The sequence below is a fragment of the Athene cunicularia genome (assembly GCF_003259725.1).
Source record: "Athene cunicularia isolate RWA chromosome 3 unlocalized genomic scaffold, athCun1 chr3_part1, whole genome shotgun sequence".
Lineage (NCBI taxonomy): Eukaryota > Metazoa > Chordata > Aves > Strigiformes > Strigidae > Athene > Athene cunicularia.
Genome location: NW_020799097.1, coordinates 75,038,417 through 75,058,204, shown reverse-complemented (window position 1 = coordinate 75,058,204; position 19,788 = coordinate 75,038,417). Strand labels below are relative to the sequence as shown.

The following is a 19,788-nucleotide window of genomic DNA, read 5'->3' as shown; positions in this document are numbered from 1 at the left end:
AGTTCGTGAGTAGTAAATGTTCTAGGAGTGTTAAAGGCACCAGTAAAAGGAATTGTAGATGTTCTGTAATCATCTGAATAGACTGTGGTATAGCTTATGAGCAACCTGTTAAGTTCCTTAATCAGTTAATTAATCATGCAGTACATTTATTTTCATAGCCTGTTATGAACTATTTATAATACCAGTCTTCGAGTGTGTATGGTCATCGAGGTTCCTCAAGAATGAAGAGACTAATGTGACAAAGTCGTAACTGTCAAAGACAGAGATTGCTCAACATAATTGGATAAGAGTATCTGCTTATTCAGACCACCCCCTCTAAAGCAAAAGGCCAATAGGCTGCTCTATTCTAAGAATTAGAGCTCCTCCCGAGTTTTGAGTTTCAGGCTCAAGAATTTGAGTTCCATTATTTTAAAAGTAATCTCACAGAAAATACATGTTGTTCCTGAATCTTCTGTACATGCAAATCCATGTCTCAGTCTTCTAGTTCCTGCTGCAAATGCATTTGCATGTGTCTGTCCAAATCAGTCTCCTAGTTACACTAGGGATACTTATGGATATCACAGAGCTGATAGTAACAGAGTACTTGGCTGCTCAAGTTTAAATTAGAAGTGAAATTGAATCTGGAGTCTGGAACTCCATAAATAAAAATAATACTACTTTCCTGAATATAATTGGAAAGAGAACTTAGGTCTGGGAAAACAGGGTGTATTTTAGTAAAAGAGTGCCACTACCGAATAAGTGACTTCAAGTATATATGTGCATGGTTTAGGTGGCAGCAGTGTCAGAGGTACCATTCAGACTTTCACAATCAAAACCAGTTGTCTTTGTCAAAAGCAGAGTTCACAGTCTACTTATAACAATTGTAATTTTGAAAGATGTAAAACTACCTAAATAAATCCTTTTCACATTTTTCAGGAAATATTATGCTGTGGGTCCAAGGCTGTGTGGCTACAGAAGCTACCCGTTGGTGCAGGCTCTGAGTTTTTGTTGAAGTTTTAGAAATCTCTGAGGTTGTGAACAATGTTTCATGCATCTGAACAGTGAGAGGGGATAAAACACAACTAACAAGTTTTTGTACTTAATCTACTTAATGCTATGACCCAGAGGATAACAAACTGAAGAGAAGCTTTATTCTGGTTACCTCCATTAATAGGTCTTTTCTTCTATGGAGATAAGTATCTATTTTCTCTGATTACTTCTGTATTAAAGATTACTGACTCATGCTATTAAGATTATTTTAGGCCAGGGTTGCCATTCCTCAGGGACTGGCTGGGCATTAATTGGCTGGTGTTAAGCATTTGGGAGGGTTTTTTGCATCACTTGGTTTTGTTTTCAGATTTTGGGTGTTGTTTGGGTTTTTTTACCTACTAAGTTGTCTTTATCTCAACCCATAAGTTTTCTAACTTTTGCTCTTCTGCTTACCCACCCTGCTGGATGGGAATGAGTGACTGTGTGGGGCTGAGCTGCCTACCTGGGCTAAACTTAGAGCAGCAAGTTTTCATCTGTAGCCCATACCAGCCAAAACAGAGTCACTACTGGCTTTGCAGTGGTAATATTATATAATGCATGGGACCATGTGGTTTTAAACTTCCTTGACCTACAAAGTAGCACGTTATTGGACAGCAAAGGTTAGTCTAGCTATCCAAACGTATTTTTGTTCTTCAGTATTGTAATTCAGTCAGAAGATCTGTTCCAACCATGAACAAACTAGCAAACAGGAACACATGCATAAATTAATTTGAAATGAAAACAAACTACTCACTAATCAACAAAAAACTCTGCTTCACATTAGCTGGTGTTTTCAAAAAGTTGTATTATGTCTCTTTTTATTTTATGCCTCAACGGGGAAGCACAATTTAGTGGTGTTTTGACTTGGTTTGGTGTTTTGGTAACAATCAGAGAAAATGCTCAAAATGTCTGTGTGTTTAAGAATTTATGATCTTGTCTAAAAAGAAATACTATACATAATTTTGTGGTCTTGATATATAGTTTACATTTTACTTGCAGACTTCAATTTTTGAAACTGGTTTCAAAAGTAATCTGGGTTGTAATCTACTGAAAGGGTGAGAGCAGTATTCTCAAAAAGGAATTATGTAGATCGTAATTGCAGGCAGCACAGAGGTCACATGAGAAGTATTGGGAGCTTCGTCCAGCTTTGTTCAGGGATTGGCAAAACAAAGTTCTGAAGTGATATAGCAGTGAAGGTGTGTTTTAGTAGAGCTTAAAATCAGGTTTTACTAACACAACAGTAACAACTCTTAGTCATTATTGACTTGCATTGTGTTTGTAGCAGTGACCTAGAGGTGAAAGGCTCCACATCTCATTTCCAACCCTCTGAGCCATGTAGTCGTCCATAATTTAATTTGATGCAAAGCAATTATCGGCCAATTGATTTTCATTGATTGTGCTGTAGGACAGAAACATTCCTGTTGCAGCAGAGAACAACTACTTATGGGACAGCCTTCCACTCATCTTCAGAGTAACCAGAGAAATGTTTAAAGCTAGCTAACTGTAGCTCTTAACGACTTTAGGCATCAGTAAATAGTATGTTTCTTGCTTAACTTTTTGTGTCAGCATATTCTCTCTGATCTTTCTTAAGCAGTGCTTTGTCTTTTTGTTGTCCCTTACTTTTGCTTTCTTTTGGTTTGTTTTACTTGCTTGTTCCTTTCCCTGCTCCTCTGCCTTATTTCTTGAATGTTTTCTAGTATGTTTTTCGTCCTTCCCCATCTCAGTATTTTCAATTGACAGATGAGTTTTCAGCGTTCCTCTTATATTTTGTCTCTCATTATTTTCTGCCATGTTTGATGACCTTGTATTGCTTTTCTCCCTGGATCCCCATTCTTTAGACTTTTATCTTACGATTGTCTGCTTCTTCTGTAGGGATTTACTTCTCTGCTTCAGCAGTTCTTGTCTCAGCTTGTACTAACAGTTTCAACTCCTGTGTATACCTGAGTTGCATCTGTAGAGTTCTCTTTAGAAAGGTACAACTCTGAGTGTACCATTTGACCCAGGTATGCAGATACTTCATCTAGCAAGCATTGAATTGAGAGTTATTCAGATAGTTTTAAATACAAAAGACTTTAATTTATAGCACAGTTGACTGTCTTTTCTGACTGACTTATTCAGAACAAGAATATATGCCTCAGGTTTTAGTGCTGGGATATAATTTCTGATAGTCTCAATATTATGTATGGAAAGTAATGTAGCATAGATTTAAGAGTTTTAAGAAAAGGGGGAAAAAGATTTTAAGTGTGATCTGTTCTGAACAGTCAGAACTACATTTGTAAAATACTAATTTAGTTTTGTGGTTATTGTAAAAACCAGTTTATCTTTTTGGAGTGTATTCACTATGCATTGATAGATGACTTTCATTCCAGATCTTTTTAACATGAATTCTTATATACTTGTATTATTCTACTTGGAAGTAGTTTAATTGATTAGGGCCAAAAAAGCACCCTGAAAATGAATCATAACTAATCATAAAATTACAACAAAATATTGAAAAGGTTTTTATATGAGGACTTCCATTAAAAGGTTTATTCTGGGTAATTGTCTTGGTCTATAGCTCTTTGACAACACCGTCAGTGAAAGTGTTTACTTTTACTGTTGCATTCCGATAGAGGCAAAATTCAGGTCATTGGTATCAGTATGGGCAGTAGAAGACTGATGGGCTGCTTGTGGGAATTGATAAACGTTTTGGAAGAGCTTTGGGAAATCTTTACACTGAAACAGTATTTGCTGATGCAGTGTCTTAGGAGGCTTCTGCTTAGAACACATTCCCCTGTTGATCTTCGTAGATTGTTTAATTCCTTGCAATTCAAGGCAGATTAACCATGGCTAAAATGTGCTCTAAGATGATACTGGCCAAATCATGTCATAGGGCTGGCAAAGTTTCATTCCTCCATCATATTTTTGGCAAACAAATGTTTGAACTTTATTGTAGTTGTCCTCTTAAATGTGATATTAAGACTTTTTCAGTCTTTTTTAATGATTCTAGCACATTATAATCATCTCCAAAAATACTATCTGTTGCTCGTTTTGTCATTATATTTACAAATTGAAATAATTCATATGATAAAAATGCAAAAATTACATTGTGTAATGGAAACTCACAATACTCTGTTATAATAGTTGTTTTCTTTGATAAATTTTTCTATGTATTAATAAAAGCTACTTAAAATCCTTTTAGAGCAATTTGGTGAAATGTTCTCTAATTTGCAGAATTTTGGTGTTAGAGTGGAGAGGAAATGACCACTAAGGGAGTTTAATGTTTGTTGACATGCGGAATTGAACACTGCATTATAATAGAGATTTCCATCCTCCGTTTCAGTATATGTGTGCTAAAAAACAGCGCTAGCACCTTTATCTGTTCTTGTTTTTCTTAACAAATGTTCTACTCTAGGGTAACATGGTGTTAAACAGGATAATTTTGTTGCTCTGTTCCAGACATACTTTTTTTTCCTTTTCACTATTAATTTATTGTCTGTCTCTGCCACTACTTTAAGGTTGAAAACCAAAGCAACTTTTTTTTTTCCTTTTTAATTTCACTTCTGAAAGAACAGATAAAAGTATTTCAGGTTTGAAAGTTAAAACACTTACTGAAGAGTCTTTTGACATACCCCATCATAATTGGGGTTTGGGTTTGCTGTTTTAGATTTGTAATTGCCTTGTTCAACTAAGGAGGGTAGGTATGGATTAGCTTTTGCTAGTCTTTTGGATAGAAAATGTTTTTAAGCATATTTTGCATGGGATCAAGAGCCAAGGGGTTTATAAATTTTTCACTTGTATTCTCAAAAATAATGGCAGAGCTTGCTTAATAACTTGCTTTATTTTACAATTATTAATATATATGAAATTGTCTATAAGCATAAGGAATAAGACATACCTGTGACTTACCTCCTTGGCAATATAATAATGCAAATGATAATTAGTGATACTGGGTGGGTTCATGGTTTTGTTTTCTGGTTTTGTTTTTTTTTAAGATTCAGTTGCCAATCTTGAAAGGAGAATAATAAAGGCACTCAGGACAGATTTTTCCGTGAAGTATCTGTTTCATACAGTCATGGGATAATTCAGATTGGAAGGGACCTCAAAAGGCCATCTAGTCCAAACTTCTGGTGAAAATACAGTCAGTTGATTCAGACAAGATTGCTCCAGGTCTTGAGTCCAGTCAGGTCTTGATAATCTTCAAGAATGGAGCTTTCAAGACCTCTTCGCTAACCTTTTCCAAGGCTTGTTTCTTCCCTTTTAATAAGGAATACTTGAAAAGAGAAAGGGTTGGATATTAAGACAAACATTTCTGTGTTCTTAATCCACCCAGAAGGTTTGATTCTTGCATCTAAGCATTTATGATCTGACTGAGAGTGATGGCATAGGCCATGTATGTAATGTCTTGATAAAATAATTATTTTGAGGATGTATAATAACACCAGTCTGAATTTGCTAGTGTTTTGTCTCTAGTTCAGTTTGATAGTATCTTCAGATGTCAGTGATCACTTTGAGGGTATTCTTCCCTCTAGTCTCCCTTTTTTAGTCTCTTAATTCACAATAGTTATGTTGTTAGTTCTGCCCTTTGACCCTTTCTAAGAGTTTTGTGTTTTCAGGACAGACTGCAGCTGGACATCATTTTGGAAGGATGTAAAAACAAGGCAGATACTCAGTGGTACATTACTTCTCAGTCTTACCCTGCAGTTTAGGATTTTCTGAGCCAGAGTTTGAAGCTGCACTTTTATTTACTTGGTATTGATAGAAGAGTTTTCCTTGTACTTAGCTATTTACCTTTTGAACTTATGTATAGATAAGGAAAGAGCTGATTGATTGGGGGATACTATGGTCATCAGAAACATGAGGGGGAGACTGTTCTGTGTAACTAGTGGCAACAGGACATAATTAAGGAAAGCTAGATGTAAGGAGAAAAAAGTTAAAGCTTGACATCAAGGAGAAAGAAAAAAGGCAATGAAATTATGGAGAGATTTTAGGTAGGTGTGTAGAAACTTGAAATGAAAATATTAAAGTCAGAAACTATTAATGTTTACCAATTTAACAGTTTATTCCCAGGAAAATGAATGTTGGGTGTGAATGATGGAGGATGTAACATCCCGTAGCTCATGCTTCTGAGCTTCATACTGAAACCTTGGGAAATTGGGCCATATTATACGTATCAATCGAGAGTAATGCATAGGTAGTACAATATTTGAGTTTTAGTTTCATTTCTGATCAGCAGCACATCCAGCAAGTTAAAGTTACTTTTCTGCTATTTGAGTGTAGATATCCTTAGTCATTTTTCTGTGAAGCAGGAGTGTGTAATATGGGGAAAAAAGCTAAAGTCAGGCTATGCTATACAAAATACGCAACATCAGTTCCCTTTAAGTTCATGGCTTCGGAGAGTGTCCAGCAACTCAGAGCTGTACTTCAGCACATTACAAAACTGAAATCATATTCCTCATAGTTCATATTAGAGTTGTTTGGGTTTTTTGTTTTGGGTTTAAGTGTGGTATTCAGTAAAGAAGGATTGTTTGCCTGCTCAGTGATTACAGCAGAGCATAAGAAAAGATGCAGTATTTGCCACCCAACCTGTACTTACTACTGTGCTCTTGTAAGTAGAACAAGGAATTACAGCCACCTCAGTTAACACAACACATAGTTTTAAAATTATATCAATAGTTGACAAAGCCTGCTATTTAAAAAAAAAATAAAATTAAAACACCAGAGTAAGAGAGCATGTTACAGGATCAAGTATTTTGCCTCACATATTATTTTCCTAGTTTATTATCATCTAGAGGCTTATATCTAGTGAATCTTTAGGATACTTCCATTAGGTTAGGGCCTTGAAATGCTATACTAGGAGTCCTAAGCAGTAGTGTGCACTGAAGAACTTAATTTAAAATCATTTGGGGGCAGAATGACAGATCAATGGCAAGATCTGTTAAGTATGTAGGAGAGAAATCAATTTATAACAGATAAGTCACTACTTGTTAATGGATTAATTAAATAGTGTAGCGTAATCCTTTAAATGATTTCTGGAATGTGATGCATTAATTGACAGTACTGTGATGTTCTTTGAGTTATTGTTCCTTTTTTTCCTATGTATTTGAAATAGAAAACTGCTTCATACATGAGGAGAATTCAGTTTTATTGATAGTTTGTTGGTCAATGAATTTCAAGTTACGATGATCACAAGCATTAAACAGTAGATCATAAAAATGAAATTCCAACATTGTTGGCATTTTATAAGTTTTTAGTTTTAGACATCATTCAACATCAATTCATAGTCATCATTGCACACATAGTTAAAAGTCTGTTATCTTAATATATTAATATATTTCATGCTAAATAATATATCTGTGGTCTTTTTGCAGTGTTATACCACTTAGACATAATCATGTCCTCACGTGACTAGATCTGTATCACAGTTTGTATACACACATACCTAAGGATCGGAATAAGTAAAAAGAACGGTTATTAGTTTGGATATAACTAGTACAATCATGAAAAGAAATAATAGGGCATTTAGGATAGTGGAGACTTTTTAAATTAAAAACAAACAAACAAAAAAAACCCAAACAACCAAACCATAAAACATAAAGAGAGTTTTTTAGATGACAAATGTATTTCAACAATAAATAGAAAATTCAGTGTTACAGAAAGTAGTGTTTTAAAAAGGAATGATCAGTACTTTGCTATTAGTAATTTATATACATGTCTTATTCAAGGCAATGTTAAAGATGATCATCTTGAGTTCTGAAGACTTCAAAACAAAAATTTGATTTAGATCTCAACATAGGTTGAACACCCTACTACAAATCAAATTAATCAGTCCATTCTACAAGATTGTTTTCAAAATATTTCTAATTAATTTTATCACATTTTCATTGGTTTGTATGATAGAAGTAATTCACATAATTATATCAAAGAAGTGGTTGTCTGTTAATAATTTTTTATTTTTCATTCTGGTGCCAAATATACATTTTGGAGGAATATGTGCATAAAAACATTAATGTGGTGTATATTTGTATAGTATATGTTAGGAGTAAATGACTAAAATTAATAAAATAGTAGTGGTGTAAAATAGTGGGATTCAAGTTCACTCCATGAAAGTATAGCTAGCTTTAAACATATTTTCATCACTGTATTTTACTATATATTTATTAACCTTTACAAAATTAAAATGTGTTTTAAGTGCTCTTATTTGCATATTTGCTCTATAATAATATATTGCCATTAGGGATCTTACATAAATAGACATATTCAGAAACTATAATTTCCCTGCAAGTTCAGTTTTGTCACTGAACACTAGGCAGACAATGAAATTATTACTGTGGTTAACATTTGCTTTTATTCAATTAATGAATAATTACGAGAGAGCTTACTTTCCTTAAGTGCAGTTATCTCCTCGTGTTTTTAGTGGCTTGCAGTTCATTATGTTTCTAAATGAATAATAATAAAAGCCAAGGAATAAATGCCATTTGGGATTACAGTTGATGATGACCCCCAGTCTGGCTCATAATTTCCAATATTTCTGTCTTGTGGTTCTAAAGATTTTCAAAGTAATTGAATCTTTCCTTTTTGTGACTGAACTCCAAAGGGGCTTTTTCAATTCCCCTGTTTTATATTATAACCATAAAATTAAATTTTTTATCCCAGGGCCTCTATGTTAGTAAAATTTCTTTAGACACAAATTAAATATGAAAGCCTTCTAACTGGGGAAAAAAGAGATTTAGATTCACTTTAATAATTGGGTTTGAGAAAACACAGCTCTTATAAAACTGGCAAGGAAATTTGTGGGCTTGCAATTAAAATAAACCAAACCCTAACTAAAACTGCTACAGCTTAAGCTACAGGAAGCATTGTTGAGAGTACTCTGTATGCTTGATTTCTTCAATTGAGATCTCCTGTAAAGATCATAAAAGTTTTGTAGGAATATCCCGCTGATTTGCTCTTCAAGACTAGTAAGATGGCTTTTTTTAACCTCAAAGTCAACTCAGTTCTAAATTGAAAATTCTAATGGTCTAATGCTGTCTGTCAGAAGTGGGAAAGGAGACCACATTTCATGAGTTTCTCAGTGAGTACTCCAAATTCAGGTACCTTGTGTAACTGCGCAGCACTGCGATAATACCGGCTCAGCACAACTCAAGGTGAGGATTCATTTGATGGAACCAAATTTAATTCGCTGGTGCTGGAGAACAATGAAGGAATATTTGACAGAAAAAAGAAACTTTTTTTTTTTTGCTGTCATAAGCTTAAAGGTGTTCTTGATGGGCATTTGACAGAAAAAGACTTCTAAAACCTTGATATCTGCGTATTTATAAGAAAACAATATACAAATAAGTCCTTAATTTGATAGAAATCAGTTTACTGACAGAATTATGACAGAACAAGTTAGACCTTAAGACTTTTCTTTAGCTGGATTGTCTAAACCAGTGGATTTGGTTTTTTGTTTGGTGGATTTGTTTGGGGTTCTTTGTTGTTTCTAATTGTGACTGGAGATGTAATTTTTCAAATCCAAGACCCATTTTTCTGCATTGTTGTGACCTAGTGACAAAACTATCTAACAAGGTGTGCTGGTTTAGGCCCTGTCGGGACCGGAGACCATGTTGCTATTGTCCCTCCCCTGCCCTTCGACCAAGTCGGGCACAAACCCCGGGGTTGAAATAAGGAGAAATTTAATACAACAGTGTAATAAATAACAATCTGAACAACAATAGCAATAATAACATAAGCAGTAATAACAATAAACAAGACAAAAGATATACAGAGAAATACCGCAGTGAACACAGCCACCCTGCTGCGCATGCTTCCCATGACCAAAGCCACAAAGGAAAGCTTCCCGCACTCTGCCAGACCTGACATCACATGATATGAATAACCTGGCTGGAGATCCCTTCCCCCTCCTGGGGAGAAACTTAACACTATCCTAGGTGAACCAGGACACGAGGCCATGTGGGCTACCTAAAATCTGTTTGTTCAGCCTCTGGTGTTTATTTTAATTACCTGTTATGTAATAGCATGTTTAAACATTTTCAAGTAATTAGTTTGATTGTGGTGATGGATGACATACTGACATAATATGAATAACCAATGAAATAATAAACTCTCTAATTCTGGTTATATGTTTATAGCAATAGAGATTGTTGTTCATCTTTATCATCTTTTTATTTTTAAAAACTTATTATGGTGATCTGTTCGATAGAATTATCAGTACATTCATAAAAAGTATATTTTAAGTGTTAACTTAAAGTCTTAACTGCTAATTTTCTTTCACTCTTTGCTATACGTAGAAGACCTTAGATTGTATACATCTTATTTCACTTTGGATGTCCATAATTAAAGGCTTACTAATTGTCTAAACCTGGAGACACACTGGCATGAAAATTCTGTTGCACTAGATTCTGTGGTGTTAGTGTGAAGAAAGGAGGAAATGCATTTGTGTTGCTTGAAAATTTTAGTTTTTTAATAATAATCCGTAGATCCAGACTACTTAGGAAACAAATATTTTCCAGAATGGGGACATAAATTAATATAGGAAATTTCAGGTTTATTCATGTGGGGAAACTCCTGTGCTCTGTAAGGGGTGGGGAAAAAAAAAAAAGTGTTTTTTCATTGTGTTTTTTTGTTTTGGTGGTGCTTTATTTTTAGTGTGTGTGGGGTTTTGGGTGTTTTTTTTTTGTTTTTTTGTTTTTTTGGTTTTTTTTTTATTTAAAGTATAGTTAACACAATCTATTACTCAGTAAGTTTTTTTTCTGTGGAAACCATACTCAGAAGAAACCCCAAGGCACGAGGCACTCTCTTGTGGCCAATGAGTGGCAGGTCTATTGTTGCCACAGAACAGCATACAGCTCTTCTTGCACCAAATTTATGGCTATTAATACTTGAAGAAAATAAATTTTCAGGTGTGCATAAAAAAATATTTCATTTCTGAGCTAGTCCTGATCTGCGCAGCCTTGGAATCTTATTATCTTAATGTCAGTCTTTTGCTGTTTGACTTCAAATTAAATTAATTTTGGGATGGGGGGCATCAGATATTATATCAACTATAGATTTCTGTTCCTCTTAGTTTAAACAGCAGCTTCTTGAAATGCTATTAAGTGTTTTAAGGTTTTTTTGCCTTGTGCTAGAAGAGGAACAATTTCAATGATGGGTGAAATGTTTCATGTTTATTTACTGCATGTTTGGAAAATTGGGAAAGAAGTATTCCATTAAATACTGGTTCAGATAAAAGAACCTTAGCGATGGGAGCGTATATGAGTTTCCTTACTCATTTGTCATTGTATAGTACGTTTTTAATTTTAAAATTCTTATGGTAATAATACCGTACTTTGAATAGCTGTGGTGGACTAATTCAAATTCAGTTCAACTTCCCAATTTTTACTTAATATACTTTGAGTTTTAGATTCTTTTTTTTTTTCTTGAACTTTTGAAGTTGTATTTCAGAAAAGTACATCAGCATTATGCCTACAATGATATGTTGAACTCCTGCCTCTCCCCAGGTTCATACAGGAGCCGCATTTAGCTCAGTGTTTCATATGATGATTTTTTAATAAGAAAATGAACATTGAATGCCAATTCTGGAATACTATAACTAGGATACTAGGGCTGATTCATGAATAATTACTTGTGTAATGGTCGTGTCCTGTTTTTACATATACATGCTGTCCTTCTGACCTTTCAATTCAGAGACCATTTTTTTAATAATCCATTGGTCAAAGCAAGAAATGCTAGGTGAAGAATTGGGCATTAACTTAGTGGCAACATGATATTTAATTTTTAAGGAACCAATTAACTTGGAAGTTTGGGGTTTTGTAATGAAATGTGGCAGGTGCAATAATATACACAGACTAACAATGACCTGATGTGTGTACATCTGGAAGGAGTATCCAGAAAGAATAATGATTAGTGGACAGCTTTCATAGTAATGTTCTGCTTTATAGGAGCACTTTCAAAGTAGGAGCCAGATCATTCAAATTTGTTACAGTGTGTCCTGTGATGACTGGGAGCCTGGAAGTTGAAAGGCTGCCTTTGAGTTGCTTTGGAATACCTTTCTTTTAAAGGAAAATATTAAGAGGTTTTTGTGAACTAGTACTGTAAATACCAGCTTTGTTCTTTTTCATCCCTTATTTTCATGTTCTCCTGTCATGATCTTGATGTCTTTTGCATTGGCTGCTCATCACCACTGCTGCTTGTCTTCTGTAGGAGCCAACTCATAGGACATAGCTGGTTGGCAGTCCACGGATTTGCTTCATAATTGCACCTTGCACATGGGTTTCTGTTGCAGGGAAGAGATACTGTGATGTGCAACGGTTTGGTACCACAGTCTCCTTGTAGACATGTGGGTGAATGCAGTAAGGTGTCACCAAGATTCTTGGCTTTATAGAGCCTGTGACACATGAGAAGTACAGAGCAGGCTGTATTCAGTCTTCACAAGAGAAGGCTAAGGAGGGGTGTTACTGCTGTCTAGAACCATTCAATGGGAATATATAGAGCAAAATGGAGCTCTTCTCATAGACATATGGTGATAGGTGACAGAAGTTATAAGAAGGAAAATTATATATTGGGGTAAAAAAAAATACGGAAACATACTGAAACACTGGAACAGGCTGCCTGGAGAGTCTGTGGAATCTGTTCCCTTGATATTCATACCTTGACTGGATACAGACCTGAGCACCCTGATATGATTGGGTCTCCTCTAGGCCATGGTGTGGACTAGATGACCGCCATAGGAAGGTCTCTTCCAGCTTTAATAACCTGTGATTCTATGACTCAGCCAAGGGTTGACTCATCAGTCATGCTGGTACTAGGTGTCCCATCACACTGTCAGACTCTTCTTTTGCCTTGTCTGTCTCTGATATTGGGCACCCATGCATTTCAGAAAGCTGGCTTGGCGAATAGTGTAGGAAGTGGCCAGACTAATCCACCAGTTCCTATCTAAAATTCAGATGGAAAGGAACTGGAAATTTAATGGAAGTAAGGCTGTTTATGTGGTAGTTCAATCTTCTTATTGATGGACAAATCTGTTTTGGAGGACCAAGCATAAAGCAGGCTATTTTAGACACTTGCATCCATATTTTAGCATAATATATTCTGGGCGATGGCCTTGTCTGTTGACCAGATGTCTATTAAGTAAGTTTTCTGAAGAAGCAGGTGCAGCAAGGCTAGTATGGAAAAAAGCAAAGTGAAGGGTGCATCTTCTAAGTGGTGCCACTTTGTATATTTAGAAGGTATCTATTGTTGTCAAGGTGTCTACTTGAACAGTGTTCTTTAAGATGAAAGCTTGTAGGTACTGTTGAAGCCAATTTCGTCGTTTGGCATGTTGAGCTGAAGAAACTGAATTGTGTGTGGGAGCTGGCCCTCAGTTCTGCCAGTGTGGATCTATCCCAGTCCATGGTATTTTACTGGGTCCACCAGCTCAGCCGGGTGTGGGGTTAGCTAACGGTGTACAGCAGAGTCACTTTTAGGCTTTGTAAGAGGCTGCATGCTGCTGAGATGTGAGAGGGGGCAGCCCTGGATCGAAGCCAATAGGACCCTTCTGTTTTGTTGTTTGCCTTTGAGAAACTACAGTCACCTGATAGTCTGACAAAGTAACAAGTCAGTAAGGCAATATCTACAGGTGAAAGTTGCATCAATATTAGTAAATAATTTTAGAAAACTTTTCTGTTAATTCAGTGAAACTACCTTGTGTTTATTTCTAAACTGATTAAACTGAAAAAAATATCTTTTGTGTGTGGAAAGGCTGGGATTGGAGGAAGTATAAGACAAAGAAATAGGTCTCGCACCACAGAAGCCCTAGTCATCTTATTCTCAAAAGCCATTGGGACGTAGTCTTCTAAATACAGTTTTTCAAACATTTATCTACAGCAGTAAAACACTTGGCTTGGAGTGCTTCGTTGCAAGAATTTCTTTGAAGTCAAAAGGCTACTCATGCTCTTGAGCACAGTACTCCTTAGAAAATGTTTGCAAGATTGGGGATTTATGAATACAGTCTTCATAAATACCAGTTTCAACATTTAAGTATGAAAGCATTCTCCCAGAAGGGTGGTGACTGACCAATAGCCATTGTGCGTGTGTGCTATGTGAGGAGCAAAGTTGGAACACAGTTTGCTTATAACCTCCTGGCAGCACCTGTTCAAATATTGTTTCTCTGCTTCCATCCCTGCAGAGAATTTGGCTCACAAACACAAACCCTGTTAAGTTGGTAGACTGTCTTATTTGCTAAAAATAACAGCTACTGGTAAGTAATAAGATGATGTACTATTATTTTTTGAACTGATGTTTGCAGGAAGGCAACTGGCAAACAAATGTTATCTTGTGTGGTTACTAAATCCACATTTTTCTGTAGTCATATATAAAATAACTTCTGTGGTGAGACCAGCATTTTATTAGAGTTGGCTGCTGCAAATCTTGATGAGGAAGCTGGCTTGCAGGCTACTGGGTCGGTTACTATGCTGTGAGGTTGTTTTTTTTTTTTTCCATGTACTTGATGAAATGTTGCCAAGACAAAAACATCTGCCATTTTGGTGTATATGTGACTTCTGCGTACATGGGAACCAATCAGCTACAATAATCCAAAATTACTCAAGTGAAACAAAACAGACTGCAGAATAACAAGGCTTGAAAAAACCCTGGAAACACCTTTGTCTTTAAATAACTTAGACCAAAATGAATATTCATGACCCTGTAAAACATTTATGGTGTGAAATGAGGGCAAACATAAAAATTTTATCATCATTCATGGAAGCAATGTCAATGGCTAGAAAGTAGTCAGGTGACTGATAATTAAACAAAGACTTAAGAAGCAAGGCAAATATATACAAGGGGAAAAAGCCTCTTTTGACACTACATTGTTCTTTACCTTATTCAGAAGATTACAAAACAATGCTGAAAAAAAGGATTTTTGATCTATGTTTTTTCCATGCTATATTCCAAGAAAATATTTCTAGTTTTTTATATGTCTACTGCTAAGTGTTTTCAGCCATTTACTTGGAAAGTAATTTGTCAGTGTAATAGATCTCTGTCAGAAAGTATTTTGAGTAGTAATCTACAGTTACCCACTTACTAATCAAATAAAATGATACAGTGCTGAAGAAAAAAACATTTATTTTCTCCATATTATTTTTATTATTCTTTGTTTGGTAGCTAAATAATAAATAAATAAATTTAAGTATTTGTATGGGACTTGTGTGTAACAATGTTTTCACTGTGTATGCAGATTTAGTATCCAAAAAGGCAGCAAAGATTTGATTTCTGGCTCCTTTGTCTGAAAATGTTCTGTAAAATTTTGTGGCATATAATCATTGTCTCTTTTTTTTTCTTTAAACTAGAGAATAAGGAAAGTGATTGGACTGTAACTTGTAATACTTGCAATTAATGACTTGTAAGTTGCAGATAATGTATTTTAACACCTGTCTTCAATGTTTCAGTATCCCTGGTGTCATATGTCTTACTAGCCTGGAAACTTTTTAGAGAGGGAGAAAAAAACCTTCTAGTAGTAGTCAGACAAATCAGGATCTGAAATACTTGGAATGGGGATTACTGAAAATTTCTTCTTGAATTATTCTTGTGCTACATGTAAAACAAAATATGAAGTAATTCATGTTACAGCTGGTAGTAGCTGGAAGCAGGCCTTGAAATCTGCTGTCACAATGTTATTTTCCAGTACAGTAAATAGGATTGCAGATTGTTCCTAAATTATCAAATTTACTGCTTTAGCACAAATTTTGATTATTTTTTCAAATCTGCAGTTACCAGGTTTCTATGGGTTTTTTTGTTTGTTTGTTTGTTTCAAATGATTGTCTACCTTTGAGGGTACTAAATACTAAATGCAGTAAACACAAACTTAATTATTTCACTTGTTGTGCATCTCCTTACTACGTTCCTCAGCTACTGCTCTAGACAGTCACAAGTTATTATGGTATAAGGGGAAAAAAGTGAGAGGGGGTAGGGGACAGAGCATTTCCTCAGAGACACTTCAGTATATTTGGAGACTGGAATGAATGGCTAGAATTCTGCTTTCCTAGTGAGATGGAGAGGAGCACTCAACTATGAAAAGTCTTAGAACATTTACAGTGAACATAAGTTTCAGTTCCTTGAAAGTACAGCTCCAAGTAACTCTTGAAAGCTCATTCTGAAAGTTTGAGACAGTAATGCATTAGCCTAAAGCTTTGTGCAATATATCTGCAGGACACATTTTCTCAAATCACAGATGTATGGGTAAGTGTTTCAGATTACCTGCCTTTTTTTTTCTCTGAGTTACTGGGATTACTTCAGAAACACTACATAATATCAGGAGAATATTTAAGTATATGTTTACATCATGTCTTGAGTAGAGATGTTCTTACTAAACAAAATGTGCAAACAACATAATTGAGGCTAGGTGTTTGAAATGCTTGGCTGGAGCTAGAAGTGCTGTATTTTTGAGTATACTAAGTATACAGTATATTAAAAATTGAGCTAAGATGAACTTTTAACACTTAAGTCACCAGAGTTACTGAATTAATCGATAATTGATTTTTTTTTTTTCAGTACAACAGTACACTGCATTTTTAACTTCTAAATGTGAAAAATTATAACATTAATGCTCCTAAAAATTCTGCAAGTGAATACAGAAAGCAAGTACAGTCTAAGCCTTAAAAACTACCATCCATATAGAGATGCCCTTAACAGATTGCATAACTATTACTTGCCTAGTGCTGTAGAACATGTATCTGTCTTTCAGTAGAAACACCTTTGATTTAGGTGGGCATGTGGCAAGCACTAAGAGCTGCAAACTTTATACATAAGTCTGCAGGTGTAGATTAAGGCTCCTGAGATGCCACTTCCAATAAGTGATTATATTTTAGCAATGAAAAGGCTTTATGTTATAATTGTCTAAAATAAATGAATTAAGCAATGAAATGCATATTTTAGGCACTTGCCCATCAATACGTAATGTATGATTACTGGTTGGTTAAACTGTACTTTGAAAACTTTCAGAAAACAGACATTGGAATTAGAGGTCTGGCTGACAGAAAAAGCTGCTGTCCAGAATATATTATGCTTTCTAAGATATGGACACAAGTGTTATCATAGATAAAATACCGTGCTCAATGGTCAGTCCTTTGAAATACAGCATAGCTACAATCATAATGTAAGGGTAACATGCACCAACATTTGAATTAATAAAAATTGAATATTTTTAAGCTAGCTTGCAAACTTTTGTGTGCAGTATCTTAAAATAAAACAGTTTTTACTTATTTTTTCCTTAGACTTAGGGTTTCCCTAAAGTTTTCCCCTTTATGCTCAGGAGCCACTATTACTAACTTTCTCCCTTGAAATCTGATGGTAGGGCTTCAGGGCAGTGATATGATGTAATGAGCATGTATTTTCTAGCATTTTACAATAAAGGCTAATTTAATATATTACTTTTCATAAAATTATATCCCAAGACCCTTTAGAGTGTGACAAATTACAAGCTATAAGACAGTCTATGCTATAAATCATGGAAAAGACTTGTGCAAATTCATTGGATGGAGAACAAATTAAATCACTCATTGCGCATGGCCAATAACACTTTCATATATTAAACGGTTACAGTATTTATTTCTCTAACACTAAAGCCTGCCATGAATGTGTTGCTTTCAACAATGAAAGGTGACAGAAAATCTGCTTCTCTGAAATAATTAACACATTCATCAGGGCATATTAAGCGATTTCAAATTATTTTTCCATGTAGTGGATTTTTTTTTTTTTTTGTAGCACAGCTGAGAATCAGCAAACTTATAAATCACAAAGACAGCAGAATACACCGAGTGCCAGCCAAATAGGAACCAAACATTTCCACAGGAAAGTAATGAAAACAAGTAGTACTTTAAGTAAAATAGCAAATACTACTAATAAAATTATGATAGAAAACTGTAGTGTCAGAATGCATTTGAGATACAGCATAAAAATGACATTGTTGCTGGACAAGAATGGTCCCTAAACTCTCAATTTTAGTCCTATAGCTGCATGTATACTTCTTTCAAGAAATGCATTTGCAATTGTATTGATGCGTTTATCCCTAGAGGGCCAATATTGTTACACTTGATTTGAGTCTTATAAAGTCTAATTTTCCCCCTCACAGAATAAGAAAATGAGAAGAAAGGACAGCAGGAGGGGAAAAAACAAAACAGCTATTTAACAAAAGCTTTATTACATTGTAATTTTGTAGGTTACTCAATGAAACAAATACTAGCTCCTGTTTCAAGTTAAAGCATTTGGAGATCATTTAGCCTCACTGCTTAAACCAGAGTCAGGTTGCTCAGAATTTTGAATCGCTCTGAGGGTAGAAACTGCACAATCACTCTTGGCAACCTTATTCCAGTGCTTGACCATGCTCATGGTGTGATATTTTTCCTTTTTATCAAATGAGAACTTTCTGTCTTTCAACTTGTTGCCTCTGGTCCCATCCCTGGGTGCCAAAGTGAAGAGTCTGGCTGCATTGTCTCTGTGCTCTCCTGTCAGGAAGCTGAACACAACAGGAAGATCCCTTCTCAGCCTTCTCTAAATCTGAGCGGAGCTAGCACTCTCAACTTCTTTACAGAATGTCTTCTACAGGGTTTAGTCCTGAATGTCAAGTCTGGAAAAGACTTGGAAGGCCCAGAACTGGTCACAGGACTCCAGATATATTCTCACAAGTGCTGAAGAGAGGGGATTAATCACTTTTCCACCTTCTGGCTAGACTGTTGCTAATGCAGTCAACTAGGCCACTGGGTTTCTGGCTTGCAAGAGCATGCTGCTGACTCATGTTAAATTTAGTGTGCACCAGGAACCGTATGTTCTTTCTAGCCAGCTTACTCACAGACTGTACTGTAGTTGGGTTATTCTGTTCCAGATGCAGGGCTTGTTTACCTTTGTTGAACTTTCTGAGGTTCTTGTCAGACCAGGTCTCCAGCTTTTTCTCCAGGCTAGCCCTGCAGCATATTGACTGCTCTCTGCATCTTGATCTGAGCTGTTTAATCACTTGTTCCAAGACAAAGCTCTGTGCATTTGAGATGCTTCTTTGCATAGATTGCAAAGCCACATCCTCAATTTCCTAGACTATCTTTTCTAAAGAGTTTGTATTTGTCCCTGATGCCCCTCTAATCCTTTTGAGATCATAGCTCTACAACCATGCACAGATTTCTTCTTCCTGTTTTTATCCTATGCTATGTATATTTGTATAGAGGTGCTTGAGATGAACCCTCGTGTGGCTTGCAAAAGAGGAAGAGTGAGTCTCCCTCTTCATGTCCCCTCGCTTCTTTCTCACTGCCCCTGCATTACTGCTTTAGATGGTGATAAGCTTTTTACAGCATACCTAGATAAAACCCTTCTCATCAGTTCAGTAAGTCTGTTTGTTCTGTCTTGAGGCAGATCAGATCTTCAAATACTGTAAAATGATATAGCCCTGCTGACAGGAAGGGACTTTTGCTGTTTTGCAATGCTTAAGAAAATTATGGTTTAATTTCTAAGGCTGGTGTTCGCTCCATTATTAAGGTGTAATTCAGCAATTACGTTCATCAGATTTTATTCTAGACCTAAAATGTAGACCTCAGGATTAGCAATGCTTTGAGTAGTGTTGATAGAGATAGGAACACAATAGCTGCTTAGTGCTGCTAATGCAATCAATCTATGCTGTGTGTTATTTCACCATGACTGCTCTCTCCTGAGCTAGGTTAACTCACAAAGTGATCTCTCATGGAAAATATTTCAGCTAGCTGTAGTGAAACTGCAGGCTTAGTCTTTTTAATCTACTCATGCAATGTTTTCAGCTTCCCAGGTGGGTGGTAGATCTTCCTT

General features: G+C 35.7%; 1 protein-coding gene across 1 annotated transcript in view; it reads left to right on the top strand.

The window, feature by feature from the left end:
* The first annotated feature begins 4,914 nt into the window (after window positions 1-4,914).
* The window catches only part of PRKN (parkin RBR E3 ubiquitin protein ligase), a 746,949-nt gene continuing 732,075 nt past the window's right edge, over window positions 4,915-19,788 (top strand). The window contains exons 1-2 of the mRNA XM_026844563.1: window positions 4,915-4,940; window positions 5,604-5,662. Coding sequence (XP_026700364.1) covers window positions 4,915-4,940; window positions 5,604-5,662 — 85 coding nt within the window. The remainder of the gene's footprint in view (window positions 4,941-5,603; window positions 5,663-19,788) is intronic.